This window comes from Porites lutea, chromosome 5 (assembly GCF_958299795.1).
Source record: "Porites lutea chromosome 5, jaPorLute2.1, whole genome shotgun sequence".
Taxonomy (NCBI): Eukaryota; Metazoa; Cnidaria; class Anthozoa; order Scleractinia; family Poritidae; genus Porites; species Porites lutea.
In genome coordinates, this window is record NC_133205.1 from 4734233 (window position 1) to 4748251 (window position 14019).

The following is a 14019-nucleotide window of genomic DNA, read 5'->3' on the forward strand; positions in this document are numbered from 1 at the left end:
CAGAGAAGGAAATTTTCTCGCAAAAATCAAACAAAACGTCACGCAGCGCTCAATTGTGCTCATGCGCACCTATATTTGTTATCCACTGATCACTCGAATTGCGCACTCAGATTGTAGTGTTGCAATCCTCGTGTACGTGTTTTGAGTTGTATGGATTTGACGGGAGAAAACGTTTATTTAGGAGTTCCTGTCCTCGATGGGCAGTTTGAGGACGCCGAAGAAGACACCAGTGAAGTACCTAAGTCGCTAAGTAAGTATTTGGCAAGTGAAGCGCGGGAAACGACCGCCAAAAACTCAGACGAAGATCGTCAAAATGGCGGATCCAGTGACCACGTGAAATCTTCATCAGATGACTCTTGTAGTGACGAGGATTTTGGAGAATGGGATTGGGAAGACGAGACTGGGGATTTCACCAAACGCTATAATGCTTCAAAATCCGAAGTTAACGTCAGTAACACCTCTGGCAAACGGCAGTCAACGCTGCAACCGAACGAGAAATCTTTCGAAAAGTTTGGTAACCGAATCAAAGTTGAACGGTATGAGGGACCCAAGTTGTCCAACAAAGCTGCTAACGTTTTGATCCAAGCAAGTAAAAAGCTTGAAAATGAAAGGATGCGCGCTAAAGATAAGGCAGACAGAGCGACTGTCGAGCAAGTCCTTGATCCTCGAACAAGAATGATTCTGTTCAAAATTCTCAACAAAGGAGTGATCTGTGAGATAAATGGGTGTATCAGCACTGGTAAAGAGGCTAATGTGTATCATGCTACTAATGCCGATGGACATGAAAGAGCAGTTAAGGTGTATAAAACTTCTATCCTAATATTTAAGGACAGGGATAGATATGTCACTGGCGAGTTCAGGTTTCGCCGTGGTTACTGTAAACACAACCCCCGTAAGATGGTGAAGACTTGGGCCGAGAAAGAAATGCGTAACCTGACTCGCATGCACCAAGCTGGTATTCCCTGTCCAGAGCCGATTATCCTTCGCAGTCATGTTCTTGTGATGGATTTTATCGGCACAGATGGGTGGCCTGCACCCCTGCTTAAAGATGTCACATTGTCAGAGTCCAAATCCAGAGAACTGTATCTTCAGTGCATTCAGATTGTTAGAAATATATTCTGGAAATGTCGACTTGTCCATGCTGATCTGAGTGAATTCAACATGCTCTACCAACAGGACCAGCTGTACGTGATTGATGTCTCGCAGTCTGTCGAACATGATCATCCGCATGCTCTGGAGTTTCTGAGAAAAGACTGTACCAATGTCACAGATTTCTTCAAGAAGAATGGTGTATGTGTCATGACTGTGAGAGAGCTCTTTGACTTCGTTACAGATCCGAACATCACCGATGACAATGTGGATGATTATCTTGAAAAAGCACAAGCCATCGCAGCTAATCGAGGAGTAGAAGAGGAGTCCCCCGAAGAGACGGTCAAAGAAGAGGTCTTTAAGAAAGCCTACATTCCTCGCACCCTCGATCAAGTAGTGGACTTCGAGAGAGATGCCAAAAACGCAAAAGAAGGGCAGGTGGAAGAAATTCTGTACTCTACCTTAACAGGGTTAAAAGCTGATCTTACAGGGGTACAAGCTGGACCCAATCTGCTAAAAAACAACGATATTAATAATGGAGAAGTTGACGATGTTACAAGTAGTAGAAACAACGAGAAGAATGAGGCTGAGAGCAGTGAAAACTCTGATAATGAAAGTGAGAGTGAAAGTGAGAATGATGGACAAACAGGAAATGCTTCAGAGGAAAAGGCGCCAGCTTTGAGCAGAAAAGAACACAAGAAAGTCGTGAAAGAAGCCAACAGGGAAAAACGAAAGAACAAAACGCCCAAGCACGTGAAAAAGAGAAAGGAGAAGTTAGCTAAGACAAAAAGGGGAAGAAATAATTAAGCAAAGGAGCTTGATTTAAAAAAGAAGTATGTTAAAAAGTTTTTCTTCGTAAAAAATTCATACTGATGACGTGTCACTACCCAGATCTGGGTAGTGCTTCTGATTGGTTGTGCCGCGTGGGAAAATTATTTCAACCAATCAGAAGCACTACCCAGATCTGGGTAGTGACGCGTCAACAGGGAAAAACGAAAGAACAAAACGCCCAAGCGCGTGAAAAAGAGAAAGGATAAGTTAGCTAAGACAAAACGAGGACGAAACAATTAAGTAAAGGTAGCTTGATTTAAAGAGAAGTGTTAAAACTTTTTCCTTCGTATACGTCGTTTGCATTTCAGGACGTTTGAGAGCCAAAAAAGAGAAGAGGAGAGGAACGGGGGCCCCCTCAACCCGGGAAACAGTTGTCATGTTAGGCTATAACAATCTTCATAACAAAAATACGTTACTCAGAGAATTTTATACGTAGTGTTATTGATGCTGCGAAAATAAAGAAGGAAAAGTTATGTAACAAATTCATTAAATTTTTGGTGGATGTATCATGTAACCATTGGCGAAAATGCATTTTACTTTGTTGGTATATTCTGTACATTTGTCATGAAGAAAGTAAAACATTATTGTGTGCATGTTGTGGTTCAGTTTTACCCTTGTTCAGGCTCCGCACGGAGGGATCCTTTACGCTTTTCAACAAATCAAAGTAAATAAGGGTACCGTATTTATTCGAATAAGCACCCATCCTAAAGGCTGAAAAAGTTAATAAGCGCCCACCCCCTCCTTCCCCCAGTCAAACTCAAATAAGCGCTCACCCCCACCCCACCCATTTGTGAGTGAATAAATTCTAATAAGAGACTTCCCCGAGGACGGAGTTTTCTTCAGAGTATTTTAAAGACTCTTTGCTTTGTTACTTCTTCGCGTTTTGTCATGAGGATATATTGTTTTGTTGCAAAATAAACATACTTCACTTGCTGAAAATGGTGAAAATTTAATAAGCGCCCGGCTTCGAATAAGCGCCCACCTCGAATAAGCGGCCATTCTCAAGGTCCAAAAATTTAATAAGGGCCCAGGGTTTACGTTTACGCGCAACGTTCAGTCCTACATTCCTTCTATTTTATTTGCGTACGTAAAAATTACGCTGCAGTGAAAATCCACCCTAAGGAGAGGAAAGTTTTACGATCTACGGCAAGATATTTGTGCACGAGCATTCGAACAAAAACCGTCTTTCATTTGCTGTTTGTGACGAAACGCGTTACCATGGTTAAGCAAACAAAATAACGATTTCGCTTTATTTTTCCACGTCCGGGCAGAGAAACCTTCAATCTCACGAAGTCCTTGGTAGGTGTTTGAAAGTTTACAAAACAGGAAAACAAAGCTACAGTCAAAGCTCTCGTAAGCGCGGGGGCGGGGGGAGCGGGGAATGAACCGTGAATTTTTCAATGTATCCGTACAAACGACTTATTGACGGACTCAGGCCGGCAAAACTAAGAACGACCGAATGACTGCATTAGCACACGTAGACTGTGCGAATTCTTGCCCAGGGTTCGTACTCTTTTTAGCTCCTCAAATTCTATGACTTTCCCTGGCTTTCTCCATGACCTTAGGTTGAGCTGTCACTTTCGAAAATTTTCAAAACTTTCCTTTGTTTAGCCTACTTTTCGACCTTTAACAGTTCAACAAAAACAAATTCTGCTATCCACCAAAATGCGTGCTGTTCGCATTGTTTAACTACTCTTCTTTAACTTACATTTTCCTTTCTTTGTCATCTGCAATAACTTATCTACCAGACAAAACTTTAATTTTCCATAACTTTCAAGGACCGAAAATTAAATTCCGTGACTTTCCAGGCCTTGAAAATGAAATTCTTAGATTTGATGACTTTCTAGGTTTTCCCTGACCTGTACGAACTCTGTTGCCTCATTTTACGGTTACACAAAATCGTTCGATTCGTTACAGCACAAGGAGGAACATATCATGTCGCCTAATTCGCGGGATACACTGAAAAATTCATAGATCACTCCTTCCCCGTTAAATGTCTGTGACGCACAAATTCCAGCCAGCTGCATCTTATGAAAGAAAAAGGAAGTTTTTCCTTGTAACAGGTATGGTCACATAAACTGTTATGCCCAAAGCGGGGCTTGTTTCTGCTGCTCGCGTCCACTTTCCGTTACTAGAGGAACTCAGGGAGCCAGTTGATGTTTTTATTCCCAGCATTAAAACGTTTAAAAAGAAGTTGAGGTGGAATTACACCATGTAAAGCGAAAATGCATAAGGGCCAACCAACGACTGTTTTCTGTAAAATATCTGTTTGGAGAAGCAAATATTTGATCAAAAAGTTAAACGCTAAAAGATTTTTAAAATACATTTAAAAAACATTTTAAAAAGTGAACGACGTTTCGGCGCTACGTTACGCCATTATCAAGTTGAAAAGTGAAAAAGTATAAGGTGTAAAACGAATATATAAAATTTGAAGCAACACATAAAATATTTGCGGGTCCAATGGGTATAATACCCAAGGTAAGAAACACAATAAGAGAAAAAAAATAAGAAATGTACGAAAGTGTCACGTAAATAGTTTGGCGCGAATGGAGTCGGCTTGCGTGTTAAAAGAAGGCTTGATGTCCTTTATGTTTAACATCTCGTAGACTAAGCAATCAAACTTGCTGTTACATTTCCCCAGAACTTTGAAAAGATGGTCAGTCTTTGTTCTGTCGTTGCCATTGGACCCGCAAATATTTTATGTATTGTTTCAAATTTTATATATTCGTTTTACACCTTATACTTTTTCACTTTTCATCTTGATAATGGCGTAACGTAGCGCCGAAACGTCGTTCACTTTTTAAAATGTTTTTTAAATGCATTTTAAAAACTTTTGGCGTTTAACTTTTTGATCAAATCATTTTCGAAATCTCTCCTGTTACGAAGCAAATATTGCCTAGAATTTTCTCCTACTTGAAAACGGCTAAAGATTTCTAGATGACCGTTCAATTCATGTACAATTTTCGAAGCTTATCTGGTAAATTCCCTATGATTTTCTGCAGTTTAATTTTTCACATTTCACTCCACAGGTTAGGCTATTTTCCAAGAAAAGAAGAAACGTAAACTTTTCGGATTCAAAAATGTGGAGAGAGGAATCAAAAAAATTATCACTTTCGTAATACGTTAAATTGCATGTAAAATTTTCGGGAATATGAAACAGTACCTCTTGCAATTTCGAAAAGACTCAAGTTCCCCTGGGATGATCTAACAGATACAAATTTTTTAGTGCGACTTATAATGCATTTCTAGAGATCTAATTTCAATGTATTTAGGAGGAAACCGTCGTTGGGTGCCCCTGAAATGCATAACGGGTAATTTCCTATGAGTGGCCTCATATAAGGGAATCCACGACAGTCTTGGATCCTGGATTCCACGCTGGGGATTCCGGATTTTTGGGCCGTGGAATGTGGATTCGGGAATCCAATGGGTAGTAGGATTCCAGATTCCGAAGCCCAGGATTTCGGATTCCACAAGCAAAAATTTCTCAAAATCCGGAGTCCGGATTCCCTTATATGAGGCAGTACAGCATTCGTGAGGTATTTCAGAGTAGTAATTTCACTTGCTTGCTGATAGGCTTTTATTTCATTGTCACTCTCGATCTTTTATTATAAATAGCCTTGACTGGGGCCTTGTTTGATCGAAATTATTCAACTGACGATCATTAAGCGTTGAAATGTAAAATAAAAAGGCTTTTCTCTTGTGATCCTCTGTTTGTCCTCAAGTCTGAAGTCATAGCTACCAGCGCTACCTTGAACTGTGTACCGCCGCTTTCCTCGCTTTCCATCACTTTGGAAAGGAGTCTAGTCATAGGTAAATCGTCGTTACGACACTCGGAAGACTTTCCCACTCAAATTAACCAACTGAGCCGAAGACGAGCACTGACGAATTTTGGACCTGGTCCCACATTTCACTACAGAATGGAGAAGAGAAGCAGAATGTCGCGCCTACCGATCACTAGTTACCTCGAAGAGGAAGCTCTTGTTATCCAAAATTACAACAAAGCTTATGGGTTGTCCCAGACGATGTTCATCAAACTTTCCCCTTAAACTTGTGATACTTGGTATAGTCAGCATGCAGAGAATGAAAGAGCTCCCGCGATCCTTTATCCAACACAGCGTGCATAAGCGATAGCTCATGCTCGCCGCACATGTCCAAAAGGCAATACACTCCAGGTGTAAGAGAATCCTATAAAATAACAAAAAACAAAGTACAACATTTTGACGACCAATCATTGTACAGCAACACCCGTTGCAACCATCAAACCGGTCCAAAAAAATCATGCTTTTCTTCTTTACTATTTAACGAAACACTGCTGGAATTTTGAATGACAAGGAGATTATGGAAATTAAAAGCAAAATGAAGGAAGCCATCCACGACCGACTTCTGGGTCCAAACCAAATGGAGGTAGTAGTTACGAGCCCCCCCCCCCCCCGACCAGCGATTTTTAACAACCCTTTGTTATGTGACTAAATACAAGATTCACGAGGCAACACTGAGTTTAGAAATCGCTGAGGAAGACTTTGAGATGCAGTCGAAAACTTCAGAATCAGCTATTAACAAGTATTCACTTCGAAGGCCAATAATGAATATTCTCAGTGGTGAAAAAGTTTGTTCAAAGTGACGGTACCCTGATAACAGAAGGAAGAGCCACTGTCTGAACTCCATTGATGTAATCAGCAATCAAATAAGGCGAATACTGCAATTACAAAAAGAAGGCGGTCAGTTTACAAGTAAAGCTACTTCAACAAAGTTACCCTGCTTAGCAGTCAATTTGGTCTCTTTTCTTCAGTCAAGCGAGAGAAGCTCGAACGAGCAAAAATGAAAAATAAGAGGGGGAGGGGGTGGGGGAGGGGGGTGGGTTGGCAAGGAAAGAAAAAGTGTCATAAACGATCGATAATCTAGAGAACTCAGGTTAACGCTCACAACTTTATAACAACAACAACAACATTAACAAAACAATACAATTATTACCTTGGAAAGCGTATTCTTGTGTGAAGATATTTCTTGGTACAGTCTGAGAAGGAGAGCAATAAAAAAATCAGCGACTGTGTTATTTGTTAAACTGATTAAGCAAGGGTAAATTATTCGATACAAGAGAAAAGATTATTGCGTAGGCAGTCCTTAAATTATGCTGCGAAATTTAAAAGAACTTACAGAAAGCGCCTTTGCGATTGCTTCGATTTACACACACTCTTTTTTCTCTTTAAGAATATATTTTATAAGAATATCGAGGCTGAAATTTGCAAAATTATAAGAATATTTTAAGAATAAACCCGAGACTGAGATTTCGAAAAAGATGATTATTTTGAGTGATGAAAATCTAAAAAGTATGTTTTTAACTTAACTGTATCAAATTATTGCTTCCTCCCACGGCAAAACTACCCAACAAAACGAAGAAACCTGCATTGGTTATAGCCAAATGTTCAATGCTAATGACAGTTCGATGAACGGTACATGAAATACATATCTATAGTATATCTAGCAAAGAAAACAATGAACAAACCGCGCAAAAAGGACATGATAATTTCTTTCTTTTTCAGTTTAAAATAAGACAAGAATATTTACAGTCTAAAATTGGCAGAAAAAATACGAATATTCAGCCTGGCCCAAAAAAACCACATTCTTAATAAAAAATGGAGTGTACTTTGTAAATATACATTTGCGTTTTGATATCCAATTACTGCTTTGAACCCACCGTGACATCCGTTGTGCACTTTGTATTAATTCATTTGTTTTCACTTTTGCCCTGTTCGCTTGACTGTCATCCTTGGCCCGTTCCGTTTCCCCGTTCTCACCACAGATTTGTAACAGACTTGATAAAAGATCTCAAACATGTAGTTAAGGTTTAAAACACAACAAAAATGGTAAATTCATAATTCTTCACTTCTGAACCGAAGCATTCCTTCTAAGATACGTGTCACAAGCCACTTTTCAGCTTTCCTTCTGGTTCGTTTAGTGTTGCTTAAAATATAATAAATATATGTCTCCAGGCATGGGAGAATATTTTTTTTTCATAACAATTACAGGAGGTTATTAGACACAAAACTGATTGAAACTGCCCATCCACCTACCCCTCCCTTAACCGAGCGTTAACACTAACCTCTTATGGCAAAGTGCTAGTGCTGGGTTGGGGGTGGGGTAGGTGGGAAATTTCCCAGAATCTATTGGATTCAAAGGATACTACGCACACAGGTAATGAAGACGTGTACTGCTCCATACACTGCTTCCGAGTGCTGAAAGAGCAGAGTACTTAGCAAGGAGTACTGCGACTCAAACAATTGAGAAAAACTGCTAAAAAAGTAGAAAATTGGAAAGCATCAAGTTTATGGGTTCAAATAATAGTTAAGAACAATTCTGCATGGGATGGTGACACAAAAGCGAGGGAACGTGTTAATTATAGACTTCTGATCTTATAAAAACAAGTGCTGTCGTTTTCGTAGAATAAAATATAGGTTCAATGAAATGATGAAATGCAGGCGTATATCTTTTAGCTTTTTGTGTTCAAATTGCCGTGGCAGCGATATACACCTACATGCACCTATACACACCTTATAGACACCTTACATACCCCCTATATACACCTTAATATACTACATACACCAACATAAACCTTACATACACCTTACATACACCTATATACACCTATACACCCTTACATACACCTTATATACACTTTATATACACTTTAAACACCTTATATATTTTGTGGTTCAGTTTCATCCTTGTTTTAAATTTTCTTTTCCTTTTTTCAATCTAATTATCATACATTACCATTCCCAAAAAGAAAAAAAAAAAAGAAAATTAAACCAAAGATAAAATTGAACTACAACATATACACCGATATAGACGTATAAAGACTTATTTTCTTATTTTACCAAGAGAAAGATTGGCCACGTGGATCTGGCCACGTGGATCTGGCCACGTGATCCGAAACGCATAGGCCGCGCGGAATCCTGAGGCCTGAGGAATAGGCAAAACATCCTTGAAATTCATAATAGCGGTTAAGAGAGCAGAAACGTTTGCTCTCTCGAAGAAAACGCCTGCAATGTTACAAAGTGATACCCTGGTACCGGCCGAAGATAATCTCAGACGTTTCTCGCTGATTACCTTTATGTTCCTAGTCAATGTTAGCCCGTGCTGGGCTGTCAGATAGTATAGTAGGGACGTAAATAAAAAAAGCAAATCCAAAATGAAACGCACGTGATCTGGGCGCCGCCCTCTCTTTCCCTAGCTCCCGCGCGTTTTTCGCACCAGTTTTTACTGAACGACTTCACTACTATCTTGGCGCCTGGAACAGGCTAAAGTAAGTCAATGTCTGCTGTAGCTCTTGGAGAAAATGCCATGACGCAGAAGGTTTTTGGCAAGTGAAGGATCGGAAGATTATGACGCCGGCGATTTGACGAGGCTAATAATGGGCTATCAGTTATTGGCCTAATGTTTGCTGATAGAGAGCTGCCAATATAAACTAGACTCAAAATGTCCCTTACATGACATAAGCCGAAATTTTGGCGGGAACCGAAAGCGCGGGGTCACGAATGTCAGGGTGATGGAAAGGACGAAGAAAGGCAGTGTGTCTTCGTCCTTCCAGCCCCCCTCTCCCCCAACCCATACCTCGTGTTGCGTTGTCGTGTTGGTCTCCTGTGACGCTCGACGCCCGCGCACAAATCATGAGAGGCGACTGAGAACGAGTCATGAATGACATCGTTTTAGTGATAGTTATTGCAGAAGTTAACGTTAAAAAGAAGTTCATAATTAAGTCTGCGCGTCGGAACTATTTACCTGTGACTTCCGGGAGAATTCTTGGTCATAAGTCCGCTGTGTAGCACAAGAAGGGCGTTATGAGGCAGGACCATTCCCTGAAATAATAATAATTACAAGCATGGTCAGAATCACAGAATACGTTTCACTCACGTGGCCTGCAGCTATGCGAATTTATTGGAACAAGAGAGATTCTACATAAGCAAAAGGTTTAACTCCCACAGGACTGGTTTGGAACACGAACATGGCCGCCGTCTCATTGTTTTGGAACACTAATATGGCGGACGTGACGTCATGTGAAAACGATCTATGGTTTCGGTAACTGTTCGTTATTTGTTTTATCAGCCAATGGATGGAAAAATCAAAACATGGACTCTTCGTTTACCCGTCAAAGAAAGCCCTAATATGGAAAAGGCATTGTTCGACGCCCTTTCGTGCTGCAGTATGACGTCAAAGAAAAGTATCGATTGATTTCTAGAAAGTTCTTCGGTCATGAAGTTTTTTCACCCGTTCGTTCGTTGTTTCTTCTTTGGTTTAGGCGTTTTCATTTCAAGGTCATACGAAAATCGCTCTAATAACGGTGAAAATAAATATACAGGTAATGATAGCTGTAAAAATAAATTTGCCCATTTACAGCAAAATTTTAAATATGAATTAAAATAATTATCCTCTTTCCTTATGGGGCTTTTCAGGGATAATGAAACAAATACTTCAAATGGAATATAATATGGTTAATAATCCCAAAAGGTAGGAGGCGAACCAGTCGGCTATTTCAAAGCATGGCCGAGGATCTGAACTCGGGACAACAGAGCACAAATCCAACTAGCGGTTAGGTCGGCACTTGAACTCGGGGATTCCGGATAAAAAGTCCCGCACCCTAACCGCTCTTTATTTTCATTTCATTTTAATTGGTTAATCAAAATTTACAATTTTATTTTTTCACTGCCCACAAAAACAAAGGCTAGTCTAGGTAGCCACTGTCTATATAAAAAACGGAATACGCACTCCAAATTGTGTTCAGTTCACAAGCAAACAAAAGTTTTATATATAAATGTAATGCAGAGCTCAGAATTACGTCAATGTCTTCCACGCACACGCGCAGAGTTCCTAGCGTCGCCAGCTTTGAGTTCGCCTGGATCTATGATTACAGGCGCTGTGAAGAAACATTTTCCCAAGTCTGGATCTGAGGTGCACATATTTAATATATAGAACAGTGGAAAAGTGAAGTGAAACATTAACGGTGGAACAGTCAAGGTGGAACAGTGAAGTGGAAAAGTAATCGAGGATTCAACAGTAAGGGTGCAACAGTGAAGAGGAACAGTAATGGTGGCACAGTCAAGCTGAAACAGTGAAGTGGAATAGTAATGGCTGAACAGTGAAGGTGGAACAGTGCAGTGGAACATTAACGGTGGAACAGTCAAGGTGGAACAGTGATGTGGAACAGTAATGTTGGAACAGTTAAGGTGGAACAGTGATGTGGAACAGTCAAGGTGGATCAGTGAAGTGGAAGAGTAACGGTGGAACAGTCAAGGTGGAACAGTGAAGTGGAACAGTAATTGTTAAGCAATGAAAGTGGAAGAGTGAAGTGGAACATTAACGGTTAAACAATCAACGTGTAACAGTAAAGTGGAACAGTAATAGTGGAACATTGAAGATGGAACAGTCAAGTGGAACAGTAATGGTGGAACAGTGAAGGTGGAACAGTGAAGTGGAACATTAATGTTCGAACAGTCAAGGTGGAACCGTGAAATGGAACAATAATGGTGGAACAGTAAAGGTGGATCAGTGAAGTAAAACAGGAATGTTGGAACAGTCAAGGTGGAACAGTAATAGTGGAACATTCAAGATGGAACAGTGAAGTGGAACAGTAATTGTGGAACAGTGAAGGTTGAACAATAAAAAGGAACAGTAAGGGTGCAACAGTGAATGGAACAGTAATAGTGGCACAGTCAAGCTGAAATTGTGAAGTGGAACAGTAATGGCTGAACAGTGAAGGTGGACCAGTGAAGTGGAACATTAACGGTGAAACAGTCAAGGTGGAACAGTGAAGTGGAACAGTAATGTTGAAACAGTTAGGGTGGAACAGTGACGTGGAACAGTCCAGGTAAATCAGTGAAGTGGAACATTAACGGTTGAACAATCAACGTGGAACAGTGAAGTGGAACAGTAATAGTGGAACATTGAAGGTGGAACAGTGAAGTGGGACAGTAATGGTGGACCAGTGAAGGTGGAAAAGTGAAGTGGAAGAGTAATGGTGGAAAAGTCAAGGTGAAATAGTGAAGTTGAACATTAACGGTGGAAGAGTGAAGGTGGAACAGTAATGGTGGAACAGTAAAAGTGGGACAGTAATGGTGAATTAGTCGAGGTGGAAGGGTAATGGTGGAACAGTCAAGGTGATACAGTGAAGTGGAACAGTAATGGTGAAACAGTCAAGGTGGAACAGTGAAGGGGAACAGTAATGGTGGAACAGTCAAGGTGGGACAGTAAAGGGGAACATTAATGGTGGAACAGGCAAGGTGCAACTGTGAATTGGAACAGTAATGGTGTAACTGTTAAGGTGGAACAGTGAAGTGGAACAGCAATTTTGGAACAGTCAAGGTGGAACAGTGAAGTGGAACAGTAATGGTGAAACAGTAAAGGTGGAACAATAAAAAGGAACAGTAAGGGTGCAACAGTGAAGTGCAACAGTAATGGTAGAACAGTCAAGGTGGAACAGTAAAGTGGAAAAGTAATGTTGGAAGAGTTAAGGTGGAACAGTAAAGTGGAACAGTAATGGTAGAACAGTCAATATGGAACAGTGAAGTCGAACAGTAATGGTAGAAAAGTCAAGGTCGAACAGTGAAATGGAACAGTAATGTTGGAACAGTGAAGGTGGAACCGTGAAGCTAAACAGTAATGGTGGAACAGTCAAGGTTGAACAGTGAAGTGGAACAGTAATGTTCGAACAGTCAAGGTGGAAAAGTGAAGTGGAACAATAATGGTGGAAAAGTGAAGGTGGATCAGTGAAGTAAAACAGGAATGTTGGAACAGTCAAGGTGAAACAGTAATAGTGGAACATTAAAGATGGAACAGTAAAGTGAAACAGTAATGGTGGAACAGTGAAGGTGGAACAATAAAAAGGAACAGTAAGGGTGCAACAGTGAAGTGGAAAGGTAACGGTGGAAAAGTCAAGGTAGAACAGTGAAGTGGAACAGTGATGGTGGAACAGTGAAGTGGAACATTAACGGTAGAACAGTCAAGGTGGAACAGTAAAGGTGGAACAGTAATGGTAGAACAGTGAAGGTGGATAAATAAAAAGGAACAGTAAGGGTGCAACAGTAAAGGGGAACAGTAACGGTGGAACAGTCAAGGTGGAACAGGGAAGTGGAACAGTAATGGCTGAACAGTGAAGGTGGAACAGTGAAATGGAAGAGTAATGGTGGAACAGTCAAGGTGAAAAAGTGAAGTTGAACATTAACGGTGGAAGAGTAAAGGTGGAACAGTAATGGTGGAACAGTGGAAGTGGGACAGTAATGGTAGATTAGTCAAGGTGGAAGAGTAATGGTGGAACAATCAAGGTGGAACAGTGAAGTGGAACATTAACGGTTGAACAGTCAAGGTGGAACAGTGAAGTGGAACAGTAATGGTGGAACAGTCAAGGTGGAACAGTGAAGTTGAACAGTAACGGTGGAACTGCAAGGTGGATCAGTGAAGTTGACAAGTAACGGTGGAACAGTGAAGTGGAACAGCAATGGTGGAACAGTTAAGGTGGAACAGTAAGGTGGAACAGTAATGTTGGAACAGTCAAGGTGGAACAGTGAAGTGGAACAGTAATGGTGGAACAGTCAAGGTGGAACAGTGAAGTGGAACATTAACGGTGGAACAGTCAAGGTGGAACAGTGAAGTGAAACAGTAATAGTGGAACATTGAACGTGGAACAGTGAAGTGGAACATTAATGGTGGAACAGTGAAAGTGGAAGAGTGAAGTAAAAGAGTAATGGTGGAACAGTCAAGGTGAAACAGTAAAGTGGAACATTAACGGTCGACTGTGAAGGTGGAACAGTAATCGTTGAACAGTGAAAGTGGGACAGTAATGGTGGAACAGTCAAGGTGGAACAGTGAAATGGAACAGTAATGTTGGAACAGTGAAGGTGGAACAGTGAAGCTGAATAGTAATGCTGGAACAGTCAAGGTTGAACAGTGAAATGGAACAGTAATGTTCGAACAGTCAAGGTGGAAAAGTGAAGTGGAACAGTAATGGTGGAACAGTCAAGGTGGAACAGTAATGGTTGAACAGTGTAGGTGGGACAGTAATGGTGGAACAGTCAAGGTGGAAGAGTGAAATGGAACAGTAATGGTGGA

General features: G+C 40.7%; 2 protein-coding genes across 3 annotated transcripts in view; one reads left to right on the plus strand and one right to left on the minus strand.

Moving 5' to 3' along the window:
* The first annotated feature begins 94 nt into the window (after positions 1 to 94).
* Positions 95 to 2123, plus strand: LOC140938562 (serine/threonine-protein kinase RIO1-like). The gene has a single exon (XM_073388052.1). The coding sequence runs from the start codon at positions 151 to 153 to the stop codon at positions 1894 to 1896; it is 1746 nt and encodes a 581-aa protein (XP_073244153.1). The 5' UTR covers positions 95 to 150; the 3' UTR covers positions 1897 to 2123.
* Positions 2124 to 5594: 3471 nt separating this feature from the next.
* Positions 5595 to 14019, minus strand: part of LOC140938561 (uncharacterized) — a 74247-nt gene continuing 65822 nt past the window's right edge. The window contains exons 13-18 of one of the 2 annotated variants that reach the window (XM_073388051.1): positions 9700 to 9776; positions 8102 to 8208; positions 7616 to 7745; positions 6892 to 6934; positions 6548 to 6616; positions 5595 to 6105 (exon numbers count right to left, since the gene is read on the minus strand). In XM_073388051.1, coding sequence (XP_073244152.1) covers positions 5950 to 6105; positions 6548 to 6616; positions 6892 to 6934; positions 7616 to 7745; positions 8102 to 8208; positions 9700 to 9776 — 582 coding nt within the window. In that variant the 3' untranslated portion in view covers positions 5595 to 5949. Of the gene's footprint in view, positions 6106 to 6547; positions 6617 to 6891; positions 6935 to 7615; positions 7746 to 8101; positions 8212 to 9699; positions 9777 to 14019 lie in introns of both variants that reach the window. The other variant, XM_073388050.1, reaches the window with a different exon arrangement.

Excerpts from the sequence above, each read along its gene's own strand:
- LOC140938562 (XM_073388052.1), top strand. The coding sequence starts at position 151 with ATGGATTTGACGGGAGAAAACGTTTATTTAGGAGTTCCTGTCCTCGAT.